The 18,470-nt window shown below is 37.8% G+C and overlaps 1 protein-coding gene across 5 annotated transcripts in view; it reads right to left on the bottom strand.

Annotated features, from left to right (window-relative positions):
* GPATCH8 (G-patch domain containing 8) overlaps positions 1 to 10,962 on the bottom strand; it is an 85,063-nt gene extending 74,101 nt beyond the window's left edge. For 2 of the 5 annotated variants that reach the window (XM_045520004.2, XM_045520002.2), the window contains exon 1: positions 10,809 to 10,873. Coding sequence is in view for 1 of the 5 variants with exons in the window: in XM_010959520.3 (XP_010957822.1) it covers positions 10,809 to 10,853 (45 nt within the window). In the remaining 4 variants the exon portion in view is untranslated. Of the gene's footprint in view, positions 1 to 10,808 lie in introns of all 5 variants that reach the window. The other 3 variants (XM_045520003.2, XM_010959518.3, XM_010959520.3) reach the window with 2 other exon arrangements.
* Between the last annotated feature and the right edge of the window lie 7,508 nt (positions 10,963 to 18,470).

Raw genomic sequence — 18,470 nt, 5'->3', positions numbered from 1 at the left:
GGAAACTTCTCTATTACAAATTTAGCTGTAGTGATCATTCAAATATAAATAGTGACAGGGGCTGCCCTAAATTTATCCATATAAATGGAATCTATTTTATTTGCTAACCAGTGCTGATTTTGGCAGTCACATAATCCGAAAGCTGTACCTTTCCCAGTGATTAACTATGTGGTAATTAACAGGGAAAATTAGAGTTAGAAAATCAGAGTTAGTTAATTAGAGGGACAATTCTTTAAAATATCACAGCCAACAGCCCATAATTTCAAATAGCAAAAGACAATATTTAAGACCCTAAAGCAGTGATAGTCTCTTTCATCTTCCTATGACTATGAAAATTTAATACAATTTCTAAAAAAAAATTTAATGAGAAATATCACTCATCATCAAAGTCAGCAGATCCAAAGTTTCTGATCTGAACAGTCAAATCAATTAACATGAGGATCATACAGACTAAAAATTTAAATCCTAACTTTCCCCATCAAGACTAGGTATGAACCAAGTCTGAAAGTTTTATCTTTGACAGTTTATTGCACCACTCATGCTAGCCCTTTTAGCTATTAAGCTGCTTACTGTAGACACTCCTGTCTCTGCTCCAAACCTCCCCAACCAAAATTCATCTTTTATACTGTATGTACCATTATTTTCTTAGAGACTGTCTAACGCCACTAAGTGGATATGAATTTGGACTTTCTAAATTCAAAGCATATAATGATGCTGATTTCACCTGCCATGGAACCAGAATGGTATGTTTAGCAGATAGAGCCATATAAAATGACTGTATATTCCATCTATGAGCAAAACCAGTCCTCCTCTGTCAATTAAAAGAGAATTCATCTCTGTCTCCCTCTCTTCTACTCATTTCCAAATAAACAATTTCTAGTACTGTCTTAATTCAGAAAGAAAAAAATCTCAGGATGAAAAACCTATCCAAAAAGAAACAGACACTCTGGGGGATTACTGATGTCACTTTATTAGTATACTTATAAATTTATTTCAGTTCAGAAAGTAGACAGAAACACCACTGTGGTCAATTCCTCAAAAACCCCAGTTCTTCACTGCTGTTTTCACAATCATATAATCTGATTCCAATGACTTCCAGTATATTATCATAAAACCAAAGACACTAGAAATCAAATTTTTACTATCTGTCAGCTGTATAAGGCTGGACGGATTACCAAACCATTCTCTGGGCCTCGGCCTGTTTCCCAATGGTAAAGTCGAGATGATGACACCATAGTATTATTGCATAGGTTTTGAGATTTAAAGAGGCACAAAGTAATGAATTATTATTTTAAAACATTATTTAGGCCAGTCAGTAACCCAGAAGAATAAAGTCACTCATGAAATTTAACTATTTGTAAATTGGAAGGAAAGATAATTGGCTAAGCAATCTCAGCAAATATCTAAGAACCTGAAAACAGATTACACTGAGTCAAGGGTATGAGCATATCACACACTCATCTACAAATACATGTATATCTGTTTGACATATCAAATTTTCTGGATAATTTGACTAGAACAAGAAAGGACAGGTTTCCAAAAAACAAAAACAAAAACCCACAACACTACACTGAAAAATGAATAACTTTAAAACCCCATAGGAGAAATCGACCCTTTTCAGAAATGCAGACAAAAATCAGCCAACAATTCTTGAGGCATTCAAAGAGATAGGGAGTCAATAGTTAAGAATTCCTCTGGGACCCATAGTAATGCTTATTATTTGTTTCACCACTGGCTGGTATGACAACTATCTATTCAGACATTTAACAAAAACTCTGCACTAGTCCACAGAAAAACAATGTGTGTGTATGTGTCATAGCTAAAAGACTGCTGTAATTATATACAATACATAATAAAGCAAGGTTTTAACTCTCCATAACACAACCTCCATGCTTGAAATATCCTTCAGCTGGTTTTATAAAATATCACAGAACTAATAGTTCAAGCTAGATAATCCACAGCATAGCAGGAAGCTGAGTCCCCAAGTCTGGACATTCTCCTCAGACTACTAAGCCTTTCCTTACTACATACTTGCCTCTACTTTACCATTAATTCAAACACTGGAGCAACTTCTAGATGCCAGACCCTGACTCAGTACTAGAAATGAATAAAATAAGAAAAGACTCTGCATTAAAGAAGTTCCATGTCTAGAGAGATGAGATAAATTACAAGTATACAATAGGAGAGGTAAAACAGCACAGCGATTAAAGGCTGAGACTAGTCCAAACTACCTGAAAGTTACCTCTTTAACTTGCTAGCTGTGTGAAATGGTTTAACTTTTTCATTTGTAAAGTAGGGATAATAATAGAACCTACCTTACTGGAGGATTACATGATATAATAATGCATACATCAATGCCTAACACAGTAAACACTCTGTACTGCCAGCTACTACTATTACTAATAAAAATGCTATAATTGAAATATGACCAAAGTGCTATGGGAGCGCAAAAAAATGAAGGAAGTAACTGTGCCTAGCGAAGTTATCAGATAACAGCAAATTGAGTCTTAAAGAATGAATAGTAGGAATTCCAGACAAGTAAGAGCATATGCAAAAACAAGAATAATGAAAGAGCCTAGCATGTCCAGATAACAACAGAAACTATAGGATAGCAGGACAGTGAAGGGGAAAGAAAAGAAATACATCTGTTAATATGGCACCAGATGCTTCAGAATCTTATAAGCCAAGTTAATGAGTTTGGATCTTACACTCGAAACAATCAGGTAAGAAAGGAAAAGTCACATCTTAGGACTGGAGAGATCAAGTTTCAAACCTGAGTTTACTAATTGCGTAGCCTCAACTTCTCAACTTTCTCTTCTGCAAATTGAAGGACACTACCACCTAGTTTGGACGCTTACTTGGATGAGATAAGTATCTCCAAAATGCCTTGGCACAGAGCTAAGCAATACTACTCAACAAATGGTAGCTGACAGTACCATCACAAGATATCACAGTAGTCAACTTTTGATGCTATAATGGTCAAGGATAACTTTTTGGTACCCTAATTTGACAGTATCCAGTAGCAGTAACACTCCTCTGCCACCTACTCTTTTACTGGAACAAATGAACAAAGTGGACTGACTTTTTAAAAATTTTTTTGTTGTTCTTTTATGATGCCATGCTAATAAACAGGCACTTAACAAATGTTTGGGAAATGGAATGAAATTTCTGGTAGCCCTATAAACAGCAAAAAGGCCAGCAAGAAGTCATGAACACTATAACTCAATTAAAAAATGTTAAAACAAAAACAAACAAAAAAACAAAAAACAAAACAAAACAAAAAAGAAGTCATGAACAACCAATTAAGCTTGTAACACTGAGACATTTCTGGGGAAAAAAATTTAATGATAAACATACCAACTATTTCCTACTAGTTAACTGGTAGAAAATGCTGCCATGTATTAAAAGAGAAATAACGCTTTGCATAATGAAGACAATTCCAACACTCATCTCCTTAAAAAGAGGCCAATCTATAAACCACAGCAGAAAGAATGCTACAAAAGAAATCAGAAGATTAAAGTTTAAAACTCAGCTCTGTATTTTCAAATACTTAATTTATCCTCAGTTTCTTCATCTATAAAAGAGTTACTACCTATTCTATTTACCTTGCTGAGTTACTGGAAGAATTAGACAAGAATGTACGCAATGGCACTTATTAAATCATGACAGTATGCAACTACACAATATTACCATTCTAACATCCAGGTTAGATGATTTTACAACATCCTGGGACCTCCATTCCCTAACTTCCTTTCCTATAATGATCTTGTCCTCCATCCTACCTTAGTCATTTCACTTTCATGGTCATTACCAATTATTGCAACCCTTCCATAATCTCTACTTCAAACATTGTGCTCTCCAGCCACAACCTTCTGTCTTTCCAGCTCATTCCCTCTACTACCTCCATTCCTACAACTCTTAAACCCTATCAGAACCTACAATCCATTGATCCAACTTTTCTCTCTACCTCCCACCCCAAAAGTTCTCTTATCTCCCTACCAAGCTTAAAAAATCACATAGCCCATTATACAATCACTGCCTTGTATGTGTCCTACTCCTCTGCCACCACTCACATTTATTCTGTTTAGTGGAGACTGGTTATCAAAGCTTTAACTGTATGTATAGCATATCTAACACAACTGTAGCTAAATCAATTGGAAGATCTCTACTCCCATGCTAACACGCCTTAAAATAGCTAGTACATGCCTACTTAGAGCATTAAAACAAAACTTACTTTTATAGCCCTAGCTTTCACTTTCTCCCTACTCCCAATGGCTAATTCATTGTCCTAAAAGACCCAATTCTGTTAGTTCCACTTCTATACTTTTCCCTGGCTATTTTCTCCCATTCTTTTCCTTTGCAAGGATGCAATCCACCTTTCAAGATCCAGTTTAAATGCTAAGTTCTTCATAAAGGTCCACCTAATCATCCTACCTTAAGGTTTCTCACCTTTCCTTGGGGTTTTGCATTTATTGACTATAATACTATTCATCTGATAATCATGCTGGTCCTATGTTTAATAAATTAAATATTATTTTTGTTATCTCTCCAGCTAGAATAGCTTTTCGAAAAAGACCATTCTTCACCAACTTCCCCCACAGACATACTCATACATACTTCTTAGTACAACCACTATTCAAATTTTGTTTTATTTAACAATCTTTTCATAAATTAGCTTACAGTCTTAAAAAGAGCTCAAAGTAAATATATCCCTTGGTATCTCTTGTGCAGATGATATCCTAAAGTAATATTAAAACAATTAAATTTTCTACCACTTCTGCCCCTTCTTGAAAAATACCTCATAATTTTACTCATAGCTTTACTTGTACCAACAAGAGAAGTTACTGACATTACAGCACATAATCCACAAGCATCAGCTTTAGTTTCTTCTATAGTCAAGACCTATAGTATCAAATTAATTTCTTGATTTTTCCAGTACTGACTATAAAAAGGGTGAAAAATTAATCTGCTCTTCCCTCTTCAACTCTGGATAGTTACATGAACCATGAGATATGAGTACTGACTTTTCCAACAATCATTATTTAAAATGTCAGAGCAAAACATGATCAATGACTTTTCTCTATTACAACTTTAAACCTAGACAGCTGTTTTGATTTCGATCCTATAAAACAGAGATAAACTGAAATTCCTCTTTGAAATCAATGTAATTGCCAGAGTGGCAAGGATGACAAAAAAATAACTGGAACCTCATGAGATGAGAGCAAATGTAGTATTACAAAAATAACTTTCCGGTTGCTTGAGAAACACACAACACAAGATTTATCTTACCTTAACAATGCCAGTAAAAAGAAGAATTAAGGCAAATAACAAGCAACTCCCATTTTTGACCCTAACTTTAACTTCTTACTATCTATAGGGCTTATTAAAATATGTGCTACTAAACTATGTACAAGGCCAAAGCAACTTTAGCTACTTTTTCTTCCATACATTCCTAAATTAGGTATAAAATACTCAACGTATGTTAAATTCCAAAGAAATCATTTTGTACAAGCGTGACAATACAATATATTCTGTCTTTTGGCCTGGGTATAGTTAATTTTTTAACTATGCACTGATTAATACAATTATGCACATTTGGTTTGACTTTCACAGTTAAATGGACAATTCACTTTTTATAACTGGAAAATCATTACAACATCTTCTGGTATTCACTGCAATATCAATCAATGACTTCTTTCAGTATTTGTGATGGTCATTTGTAATTCCTTTGGTAATTGCCATGAGTCAGCTTTCACTTAACACTAAATGGCAATGCTAATAAGAAAAGAGAATGCCAGACATACAAGCAAGTAGTAAGTTGCTTCAGGGAAGGAATTTTAAGAGAATTCAAGAACTGGATGTCTACCTCAAGATGGAATCCATTTTCATTAATAAAGTATTAGACTTATTAAGTAACAAGAACAAAGATGAAACCTCTACATAGGTTTCAAATCTATAATTCAAGATCTCATGAACTTCTGCTACACCTTTTCAGAAAATAATAACCTTGACCATATCAAGACAACAGACTGTCCTTTTTTCATTTTATCATGTACCCAAATAGACTGAATTTATATGGAAATTATCTCAGCAATGAAGTAGTACAATCAGGATAACTAATTATATATATGTGTTTAAAATTTTTTTTAAGTCACAAATTTTAGTTCTGGTTATGTAACTTATAGAAGCCTGAGAAAATGGGATAAAACAATTCCTCTGCAGTATTTTAATAATAATTCTGTAATATCTATAGAATAAAAAGAAAGAATACAACAGGGGCATCTGTTTTCTCATAATTTTGATAGTACTCAGCCTAATGATATATTTGTCTAGATCTGTTTCTTCTTGGTCTCCCATGCCTACTCTAAAAACAAATAAATAAGGACAACATCACACGAAGCCCTATGATCATCACAGTTCCTGCCAACGCCATCCTCCCTTCAGTGCAACTTATCTTCCTCTATGATGTTATTCCTTGATATGTCTCATGTTTTTAAGTGCCTTTTGCCTTAAATATATACTTTCTACCCTTCAAATCACCACCAGGGAGACTTCCTTTATGCTGACCTTAATTTGGTCACTCTCGATCTATTGAGAATATACTAACCAATAATTCTGCATTTGCTAATATCGTGCAGATATTAGATATTAGCAAATCTAATATTCATTCATCATCAGTATTCTGAAATTTGTACAGCCTTGCTTCCAATTCTTTCTATCTATCATAATATGTATGGGAAAGGAAACAATGATTTTGCATGTTTCAGTATCCCATGCAAAGCTGACACTGATTTTCACAGCTAGTGACAACTCTCTCAGATGACAGGAGAGAAACCCAGGAAACAGAGATTAGAACACTTGCCCATGTGTCATCTCTGGCATGCCTGCATTAGAATGCCAACTCTATTATACAGTACCACACAGAAAATATTCTAATATACTTCTGTGGCCTAAGTATTTTAAAACTGTAAACCTTCCTTAATGGTTTTAATTAAAAGTGATCTGAAGGTCACATCTGGTATCATATATGAAACACAAAAAGGAATCCTACAAACATACCATTTAAAAGTAATATATGACTTGCTTACTGCTATGTCCCATTACAATTATTATACAGGGTGTAAGAAGTTCTCCGATAATCTTTACATTTTTATTATGACCTTTAAGATAGTGTTTCTCATTACCACTCACTGGTCTATTCTTGTAGCTCCTGTTCATTAGAAATGGGAATACATTCAGAACAAGAAGAGGCTACTTTAAATCATCAGTCCTCTGCAGGTACACAAACTGAAGAACATTCCTCACTAGCATTCAGCTGCATCACCATTATTAGCTGCGCAACCACTAAATGCTAAGCAATGTGTATCTTAACACCTTATAGTTGTACATCACTGTACAAATAATACTTTCTTTATTGAATCTGTAATTCAAAAATGTTGAATATGTCTATATTGTAAATTATACTAGATTATTTTCCATTAGTTTATGTAACATTTCAATCTGTGAACAAATATGCCTTAATTTGGTAAATGGAGGTAGAAGCCATGTCTCATTCAGAAATTAAGGTCAGATTCTTAAAGGAGTAGCTAAAACATTTAAAAAAATAAATACATCAGCCTAAATCACAAAGACTTCCAACGATAAAATTCCACTTAAAAGGAGTACACAAAAGAATAACTGAATTAAAATAACAGTTAACAATATATCCTCTATGACACAGTGTAACTTATCACTGTCAGAAGCCTCCCTAGAAGCCCTTGGGAGACCAAAAAGAAACAATATGGACAAAACAGAAGAGTAAAAATTGTAAGTGTATTAACCTTTCTAAAAGCTCATTTATTCTTTGTGACCTATAAGTTTATCCTTCATCCATGACGACTTAGTTATATAAAATATATAACTGCCAGTAGAGATAATGGTCACAAGCACAGGTTCAAAAGTCAAAAAGCCAGAGTCTGAATCCAGGTTCTGCTATTTACCAGCTGTGTATACTTGGCAGGTTATTTAATTATCTGTTTCTTGGCTGCCTCATTTGAAAATGGGAGTAACAGTATCTACCTCAAAGAGTTATTGTAAAGATTATGAGATAATATATGTAAAGCCCATAGAATAGTACCTGTTTATTATTAAAATAAAGTTACCAAATGTTTTTAAATGTACGTCCCTGATAATGATTACTCTTCATATTCACAAGTGCTTCAAGGAGCATACTAGTTAAGCTCCTCACTGTATTATTCAAAACACCTTTGAAACTCTAAGTTCACAAAATCTAGTAGTGAACCCACCTCTGACTCCACATGAAGTTCAAGAATTCAACATTCAGGGGTAGGGTATAGCTCAGTGGTAGTGTGTGTGTCTAGCATGCACAAGGTCCTGGGTTCAATCCCCAGTATCTCCAACAAAAATAAAAAAATAAAATAAATAAACAAATCTAATTGTCTCCCCCCTAAAAAATAGGCAAAAAATTTAAGTTCAATATTCAAACTCCTTAAAATTTGCACTTAACAGTAAATTGGTAGAGTGAAATACAATTCTAAATTATCTTGCCAAATTAAAGGCAAAGAAAATTACAGTCATCTAGAACTTACCAGAAAAGGTGCACACAAAAATTTCCAGTGCTATATAAGAAGATCTGTTTAAAGCAACAGGATCTATGCACTGTTCGGAAACCTACTTTGGATTTGTTTTCAAGTGTACTCAGCAGCTTCACCTCATTTATCACTTAAAACCTTAAAAGGAGGCCACAGTTAATTATGAATAACCTGACCTTGAACAATGTTTCAGATATACTACATGCAGCAGCATCCTATTACATTTTTCTCTCCAATAACTTTCAATCTTTTTCCCGTTTTATTAAAACATCCAGAAAAAAATAGTACTTTTAAGTATTTTTAAATTAATGAGTTTTAGAAATGTTAGCACAGTAATTTACTGAACTTTTAATATCCGGTAATTGTCTAAAAGGTTTTCATTACCAATACCCTATTTACTCATAATGCTGGGACATCTGAATTTAAAAAACATTTACCTGGCTAATCCAATACAGAAGGAATCCAATAAAATATATGTAGCATATTCAAAGGACCACCAAGCAACCAAAAGCAGGTCTTACATAAACCCAACTAAAGCATAAGAAAAGAAAGTCATCTTACTTGAAAAAGTAGAGGCTTTCTCAAATTTTTCAGGTGATTTTTTTCATACTCTGATATCCAGTTTTAAAGATCTTTCAAGGCCCTGCAAATCCTTTTTGTTTAAGACTGCTGAAATCCTGTGACTGACAGTTTCCCTCAAAACTTGTCCATATTATCTTATTCTCAATTTTTTAAGTGACCTTCAAGCACCTGAGGGTTTGGGTTATCAACATATCCTTTAAAAAACTACCGATAAAACCCACACATCTTGCAGACTACTCATGTGTTACAGTGCTCCCTAAAAAAACACCTTTCCGAGGGATCAAATGGCTAATATGAACTGCTTCAAAGTTCCCCAGACCTGCGTTATATCCTTAAACACGCTGAGATCCTGTATTGTGCTGCAGCTATACAGCAGGCGCATGATCACAAGGCTTTTCAACAGCTTCCAGATCCCTTACTGCCGCAAAACTTCTCATAAGCGTTCAATGCACTAGAGTGTTAACAACGTTGGTTAAACTGCTTTACCTGTTTATTTACCCACCCAACCATCTCGGGGAATTCAAACCCTTCAAACTGCTTTCCGAAACCTATCTATAGTATTTCCACGTTACTCTGAGAAAGATCTGTAGCGGGATAAAAACTTGAGTTCTGATGTTCATCCCCTGACCCAAACTACTGTTGCCAGGATATGCGGTAGTAATGCAGTGGTTTCTGTGACACTCTGAGGATGTATTTTACCATAGAAATAGCCAATCTCTATAAAATCCCTTTTAGACGCCGAGACTTCTGTGGTAACAATGCTCAACAGGAAGGTATTTGAAACAGCTGAAAGACGTGTTGTTCTAATTTGGCCTTTATTTTTTCCCCAATAATGCTTGTCACGGCAAGGACATTTTTCCACTAAATATTTGAAACTGAAGAAAGAAAAATTAAGCTTTTGGTACTAGTCATCACGTGCTTGTAAAGTCCATTATCATGACGCTTCTTACAAATCTCTCGAGGTAGGATTTGAGGCTAAGCTTACATTGACCATAGGTAGTCCTGTAACTTACTGTTTTCCAAGCCCAATTAACGGCCTAATGACAATAGCAACATTTACGCCCGGGGAAATCTCAATGCTTGACTACCAAGAAGGCGTCTGATAATTAAAGCCCCCTTTTCCGGGTGAGGAAATGGAAAAATAGACAATAAAGGGATTTACTTGTTACAGTGAGGAAAGAGGGAAGAGGACCCCAACAAGAGCCGTGCGAGCAAAATCCAGGGGTTTGGAAGCCCTGGTCTCAACAACACTCGCCCCAAGCCCTCCCACCCCACCCCAACCCCAACCCCCCTTTCCCCTGGGAGCCAGCCCGGCGCCTGTACACGCTGGGCACACCCGAAGGCAGCACACCCCACACTCAGCGGCCAGGCTGGGGTTCCGAAACCCGCAGGCCGAACGGGCCGAAGCTGCAAACCCGGTGGACTGAGTTAAAAGAGGTAAGAGAATACGGGGTGAGAGAAGATGCGGCCTCCCCTCACGCTGAAAGGCCCCTTGAGGAACTGGAGGCAGGAAAAAGGGCAGTCGGTTCGGAAGCCGGAGCAGAGCCCGGAGGGAAAGAGAGCTGGAAGCGGGGAATAAGGAGGTTCCGGTTCGGCCAGGGCCTTCCCCGGATCCTCGGCGACGCCCGTGTTTACCTGAAAGTCTCGGTCCTCGTTGAAGCGGGAGAAGCGATCCGCCATTTTGCCGCCTTCACTCCTCGCAGGACGACGCTCCCCGGTTCGCTCCTTCCCTCCCGCGACACCCGCCCCCTCGCTCCCCTCCCCTGTTCCCCGCCTCCTCCCACGCCCACCCGCGCGCGCAGGCGAGGGAGGGAGGAAGCGAGAATGCGCGTCCCTACCAGAGCCCTGCCGGCGCAGGCGCCTTTTTGCCCGAGAGGCGGAACCTTCCCTCACATCCCCACTTCGCGCGCGACCCAGAGAGAACCCGGCGGCCGCGCACGCGCACTAGGGCCAAAGGGCTACAAGCGCTTCCGGAGAGAAAGGTCGCGAGAGGGCGCTGCTCGCCTGGAGCTGGATGTTTTCCACCTGTTTACTTCTCCCAGTAAGATACCTTTTTGCCTTCTTGCTTCTCTGAGTATGCAGAAGGCTATCCTCCGCTTTATTCACCAAATAGCAGCATAATATAGTGGCTGAAAGCGCGGCTTTTGGAGCCAGACTGCTTAATTTCTTATCCAGGTTCACCCTGAGGATTAAACAGCGAACAAGACAGGAAAGATCCCTTCTCTCATAGGACTTAGATTCCAGTGGAGAAAATCAGATGAACAATAAAATAATTACGTAATTTTAAAAATTAATGAGTACTGCAAAAAAACCCAAAACTGGGTGCAGTTGTGAGAGGAACGCCCTCTTAAACGACCTTTGACCCAAGGAACAGCAAGGGGCCGGCAGCCTTGGGGCAGAGGGAACATTAGACTCAAAGGGTCAATGACTGCTAATAACCTGGCATTTTCAAGCGATCATTGAGAGAAATACTTGTCAAGAGACCAAAGTTGATCCAAATCAACTGCAGCTCTTCGTGCTTCAGTTTCCTTTTTAAAAATAAGGAAATTGAATTTAGTAATCTCTACTGCCCCTGCCCAGCGCTGACTTTGTGTGGATTATGAATAAGATTTTTCTATCCTTTGACCTTTTTGAGCACCCCACCCAGTCCCCCAGCTCCCTTAGCCAAAATACATAAAACACATAGGAGAGGTAGTAGGACTTCCCTGCTTTTGAAAAGAATAATTGACAGAAATCACACGATGGAAAAAATGGCTCTTATCCTACCCTGAGAGAGTCAAATAGAGTATAATTTTTTGGAGGAAGGGTATCTTCTCTATTCCTTTGTTATCCTCTGCTTCACCCAACCCCCAGTCCAAGCAGAGTACAGTTCTAAGCAGTGAAGTGAGCTCCCTGTCTAAGGCAAGGCAGAACACACAGAATTTAAACGTTGTGAAGGGATTTGAGGGTAAACGTGGCAGATTGAATCCCATGGATACACATGACAAGTTTACCTTTTCTCCCTCTCCCATCCCCACTGAGATGATGGTAAAAGGATGAGAAGAGCTTTTTCCTTAATGATTGCAATAGCTGCTAAGTGTTCTGCTTTCACCTTGACCCCCTACACTCTTCAGACTATGATGATCCTGTTAAAAAGTCAATCCGATCACATCAGTCCCCTGCTTCAACTCTCCGGTGGCTTTCCCTGTCATTCACAGTAAAATCTACCAATCGTCACCTCCCCTCTCAGACCTCATTTTCCTCTCTGCCCTCTGCTTCCCTCCTCTCTGAAAACACCTCCTGGCTAAGCCTTAATCCTGTGGGCTTTCTCCTGCCTCAGACTGCCCCATTTAGGGGCTAATGTATATGCTTTTTTTCTGCCTATCATTTTTTCCTAGATATCCACCCACGTGGCTTGCCCCCTCACCTTCTGGTCTTTATTCAAGTGTTAGTTTCTCAGTAAGATCTTCCCTTGATCACTCTATTTAAAATTACGGAGTCCTGTATTCTGAACTCCCTAGCCTCTTTCCCTCGTTTTGCTTTTCTCCATAGTACTTATCACTTTCTAATATGTAATGTAAACTCAATGAGAGCAGGAATTTTTCTCAATTTTGTTCCCTTCAGTATCCACAGCACCTAGAATAATGAATGGCACATTAAATAGGCATTAAATAAAGATTTGTTGAATGGGTGACATAGGAAAGAACAGATGAGAAAGTGTGAAGATCAATCCAACATCTGAATAAGGAACAATATAATCAGTAATCCTACTGTATAAGGTGGCTTAACTGTGAACAATATTTACAATCATAATAATATAATAACTGAATATTAATCTAACAAAAGTGTCTTGTAAAAGTATGTTGTGAGGATGTGGGAAAGGAAAAGGGAGATAGCTTGATAGATTTAGATCTTCCTGTTGATCTAAAATAATAAAACAGCCAGTTTTTTTTTAACTAGCAAAATGAATTTATTCAGGAGTAGGAAAGAATTGTAATTCAGGACAAGCAACTACAGCAAACCCCATGCAAGTCCTGTAAAGCAAAGGAAAGGAAATCCTTTTGTAGAGGAGGAGGAGAGGTTGGGAGGGGCTGTTAAAAACAGAAAGTCCACCCAAGGAAACTGGGAATTGAAAATATAGTGACTTTTCACTGGCTGAGCTATGACAGTCTCTCATTGGCTGTGCTGTTGCCAGGCAAGGAGAAAATCTTCCTCCTGCTGGTGGTAGTAGTGTCACTTCCTGCCAGAGGTACAGGGTTCATCTCTTCCTGTTGGGATCTGTGTTCATGTGGAGCGGTATGCGAGTGAGAGCACCCTTTCTGGGCTCCAGACTCCATTTTAGTGAGGTTTCTCTTTCTTAATTTTCACACATTGAATCTCAACATCATCAAAATAGCTTATAGCATAATTATCTTCTTTGGGTAGATGAAGAAGCAAGGCTCAGAGAGGTCAAATCATTTGTTCTTGGTCACACAGCTAATAAGATGCAAACATGTGCTGCTCATCCCTGCCCACCAAGAGGAAAGATAGAAACTTAAGTGTGAGACTTGGGATGGAATTAAGGCAGTGGGGGAAAGGGGGTTATGGTATTCACAACACCCAAAGGCATTCAAATGCAATTCAAAGGAAAAAAAGACAACACTGCTGGCCATAGGACTCCCCTAGGGTAGTGACCAATGCTAGACTAGCTTCCTGGAATGCTTTAGGCTAATCATTCCTTTATTCATCAAATATTTATCCTGTGCCTAGTCCAAAGCAGCCCTGTCCTAGGTGCTGGAGATACGGAGCTGAGAATGGCAGGAAATGTCCTTCACTGAGTTTATGTTCAGGCCATGGGGAGAAGGCAGGGAGAGACAGACAATACACAAGTAAACAATTGAGATCATTTCAGATATGGCCAGGTGCTGGGAAGATAATAACACCCAGTGCTGTCATAGAGAGGAACTGGGTGAGGCTACTTTAAATTCAGTGACAATCAGATGATACCTCGGATGAGGTGACATTTGAGCTGAGAGTTGGCTTCTATAAACTGGGGCAGACAGTTCCAGGCAGAGGCAGGGCCGGTGGCACAAAGATCTGTATTCAGAAGGACTCCATGCTTGGTTTAATGCTCCGCTGTCACATCTTGAGAGTCTTAATAATTTTTTAACAAGAGGCCCACATTTTCATTTTTCACAGGGCCCTACATGTTATGTAGCCAGTCCCAGTTGGAGGTACTGCAAGAAGTGGGGGAAGAGGTTTTAGAGGTGAAGTGGAAAGGGAGGCAGGGACCATCTTACCTGGGAGGACCTTGAAGTCACGGCAAGGAGCTGGAGCTTATTCCACACAGGAGGGAAATCTTTGACAGATTTGGAGAAGAGGGGCAATGTGACCCTATTTACATTTTCAGGAGATCCATCACTGCATGTATGGAATACGGATTTTAAGAGAACAAGAATGGAAGTGAGAACAAATATGCAGTAAATTCCATGAGAGATGATAGATGGTGACAGCCTAGACTAAGATGGTGGCAGTAGAGATGGAGAGAAGGCAATTTAAGATAATTTTGAAGAAGTACTGGCAAGAAGAAAATTGATTAGATGCTGGGGGTAAGAAAAAGACAGAATCAAGAATGGCTTTCAGGTTCCTGGTGTGAGTAACCAGGTGGAATATGGAGTCATTTGCTGAGATTGGGAAGGTTGTGTGGATGGCAGACAAATTTGGAGGGTGTCATGAGATGCATTTTGGATATGCTAAGTCTGAGATGTCTCTGAGAGTTTAAATGGAGATGAAAAGAAATCAATTGTCTATGTGGATCTTGAGTTTAGAGGAGATTCTCAAAATGGGGTTTAGAATAACATAGGAGTGCTATTTAAAATGCAGATTACAGTGCTCTGCCCCAGTTCTGCCAAATCAGAAAACTACCCTCATCCCTCAAAACCTGATGACCATGAAAATTTGAGGCCAACTGCTCTGTTTCTGTGAGGCAAGGGGCCATGGCATCCACCTTCCTTCTGCAGAGTATTCACGCTGTGTGACAAAGTAGTCACTTCGGGAGACTTATTGAGTATTTAACCTATGAATGACCTGTGCTAGGACATTAATGATAATGGCCCATGACCCCCAGGAGCACCCAAACTTTGTGGGAGACAGACATGATTTAGATATGATTCTTTAAGGTCCAGGGTCAGGTGTTGGGATAGGAAGGAGACTGTAAGGGGCATAGTGTGGGTTCAGAGGTGTGACTCAGAAGAGATCAACTCTTTTTAATAGGAGAAAGCATAATAGAACATGATGTCTGAAATAGATATTTTTCCTATTTTATTCTTTTCAAATTTATTTATTTTTCCACGTATCAACATGATTTTACCTAAATGTATGAGTATAATCTTCCAAAAAATTTTTAAAGCAGTCTTCTGTTTTAAAAACTACTTGACTTTTCTTCTTCTTCTTCCCCAACCAGGAAAACCACATTTACAACTCACTCTGTATTCACTCATTTTGAAAAAATGCTCATATAATTTTATACACACATATATATACATGTATGTGAAATATTTTTGTTGCTAGTTTTACAAAAAAAGGATCATAATACTCACACTCTTCTGCATCTTGCTTTTCTTACTCAATTATACCTCATGAGGATCCCTCCAAGGCAATCGGTACAGCTCTCATTCTTTTTAAATATTGTATAATGTTGCACTGTATGGCTGTGTCACCATTTATTTAACCACACGCTGATGGGCATTCACTGTTTCCAGTGTCTGCCATTAATGCTACACTGAGCATCCTTGTACACTTGTCCCTATGTCTGGTTTTATTTCCATGGGATAAATTCCCAAGAATGGGATTGCTCAGTGAAAGAGTAGAAGTGTTTTCACACATACATGCACACACACACATGACACCTCAATGGAATATTATGCAGCATGAGAAGATAGAAATCTTGTCATTTGTGACAACATAAATGGACCTTGAGGGCATTATGCTAAGTGAAATAAGTCAGACAGAGAAAGACAAATATTGTATATGTGGAATATAAAAAGCAAAACAAAACAAAAACAAACAAAAATGGAACTCATAGATTTAGAGAACAGATTGGTGGTTGCTGGCAGGTGGGGGTGGGCACAAAATGCATAAAAGGGGTCAAAAGGTACAAACTTCCAGTTATAAAATATATAAGCCCTGGGGATGTAATATGCAGCATAGTGACTATAGTTAGTAATACTGTATTGTATATTTGAAAGGTGCTAAGGGAGTAAACCTTAGAAGTTCTCATCACAAGAAAAAACAAATTTAAATGTGGTGATTTATGTTAACTAGATTTATTGTGGTGATTACTTCACAATATATACAAATATCAAATCATTATGTTATACATCTGAAACTAATATAATGTTATATGTCAATTTTATCTCAATTTTACAAGATTAAAAATGGTCAACATTAAGAGGTACAAGCTACTATGTATAAAACAAATAAGCTACAAGGATATATTACAGCACAGGGAATATAGCCAATATTTTATAATAGCTTTAAACGGAATATAATATATAAAAGTATTAAATCATTATGTTTGTACACCTGAAACTAATATTGTAAATCAACTGTACTTCAATTAAGAAAAAGAAAGTTAAAAAAAAATAGAGAAGTGTTTTAAATTTAATAGATGTTGCCCAGTTATTCTCCAGAAAGGCTGCACCACCCCCTTTTCTCAATGGTATCCAGCAGCACCCAAGAGTGCACCTTTCTCCATATTCCTACCAGGAAGTGATGACTTGGTTCTCTTTGATTTTTTCAGTCTGGTGGGTATAAAGTGACATCCTATTGTTACTTGATTTTGCACTTCCCTGTCTACTTGTGAATTTCAGCCTTTTTTGTATTATTTATTGTTCTTCCATGAATTGCCTGTTCACAGCCTTGCCTTTTTTTTACGAGGTTGTCTTTTTCTTATCAATTTATAAGATCTTTTTCTTTAGTAGAGCTGTTAACCCATGATTTGCCATCTGTATTACAATTTTTTTCTAAAGCTACAGTTAATCTAACAACTGTATTTTTGTTCCATTTTTTCCATTTTCCATCCAAAAAACAGTTTAAACTTTTTTCCAGTTTTATTGAGATGTAATTGATGTATAACATTGTGTAAGTTTAAGGTGTACAGCATGATCATCTGATATATGTATATATTGCAAAATGATTGTTTTAACGTATGTAGTCAAAAATTTGGAGCTATAATTGACATATAACGTTGTATACGTTTAAAATGTACAATGCATTGGTTTGATATGTTTATATATTGCAATATGATTACTACAGTTGTGTTAGCTAATACCTCTATTGTCACATATTTATCATTTTTTTTGTGTGTTGAGAACAGTTAAGATTTAGTCTCACAGCAATTTTGACGTTTATAATACAGTATTGTTGACTATAATCATTATGGTGTGCATTAGATCTCCAGAACTTACTTATCTACTAGTTGTAAGATGAATTTATTTTTCACATTTAAAATTTTAATCCATCTAAATTCTTTTTTGTATATGGTATAAAGTAAAGCTCTAGTTTTATTTTCTTCCATTTGGAAAGCCTACTAATGCAAAAATCATTTTTTTTCCAATTTTTCCCAACAACTCCCTATATTATATATTAGAATTTCATATATAGTGGGACTTATTTCTGGATTCTCTATTCTGTTCTGATCGATCTGTCTGTTCCTGTATCAATACTATATTGATTCAATTCTGGAGGCTTCATGGTCTGTTCTCATACCTGGTTAAGGCAAGTCCTCCCTCAATTTTTTTTCATACTTTTCTTGGCACTCATTATCATATATAAAGTTTAAGATCACTGTAACCAATTCAAGAAACAAACAAAAAATTTGAACTCAGAATGGTTAGGAGAGTGAACTGAAAAGAGCATTTCAGAAAGTGGTACAGCTAGGGCAAAGATTAAGCACGCAAGAAACGACAGTGGATAGGAAACTGTAATTTGGTGAGGATAGCCATAGCACGGGGCCTAATGGGAGAGGAGACAGGGAGAGGGTTGGAGAAGAAGTTTACCGTATGCTGTTTTGGGTACGGGGACTACAAAGAGGTCCAACTTGGAGCAGTCACATTCCTTCATGCCCTGTTAGTTCCCGGCTCCACCCGGAAGTCCGCAAACAGCGGCCAGGGGTGCAATGGAATGTGTGTGCTGCCACCTACCGTGGTGCCGAGGCAGTGCAGTCGCCTTCAGGCCACCTCACCGGACCCAGGGAGACCTCAGACCAGACCAGGGGATTCCAGACCCGCAGCAACCTCTCCCAGAAGCCTCCAGCTCTGGGAAGGAGATCTGTGGGGG

Source organism: Camelus bactrianus, chromosome 16, assembly GCF_048773025.1.
Source record: "Camelus bactrianus isolate YW-2024 breed Bactrian camel chromosome 16, ASM4877302v1, whole genome shotgun sequence".
In the NCBI taxonomy this organism is placed as follows: domain Eukaryota; kingdom Metazoa; phylum Chordata; class Mammalia; order Artiodactyla; family Camelidae; genus Camelus; species Camelus bactrianus.
Note: the sequence above shows the minus strand (reverse complement) of the source record. Positions and strands in the feature narration are given on the sequence as shown.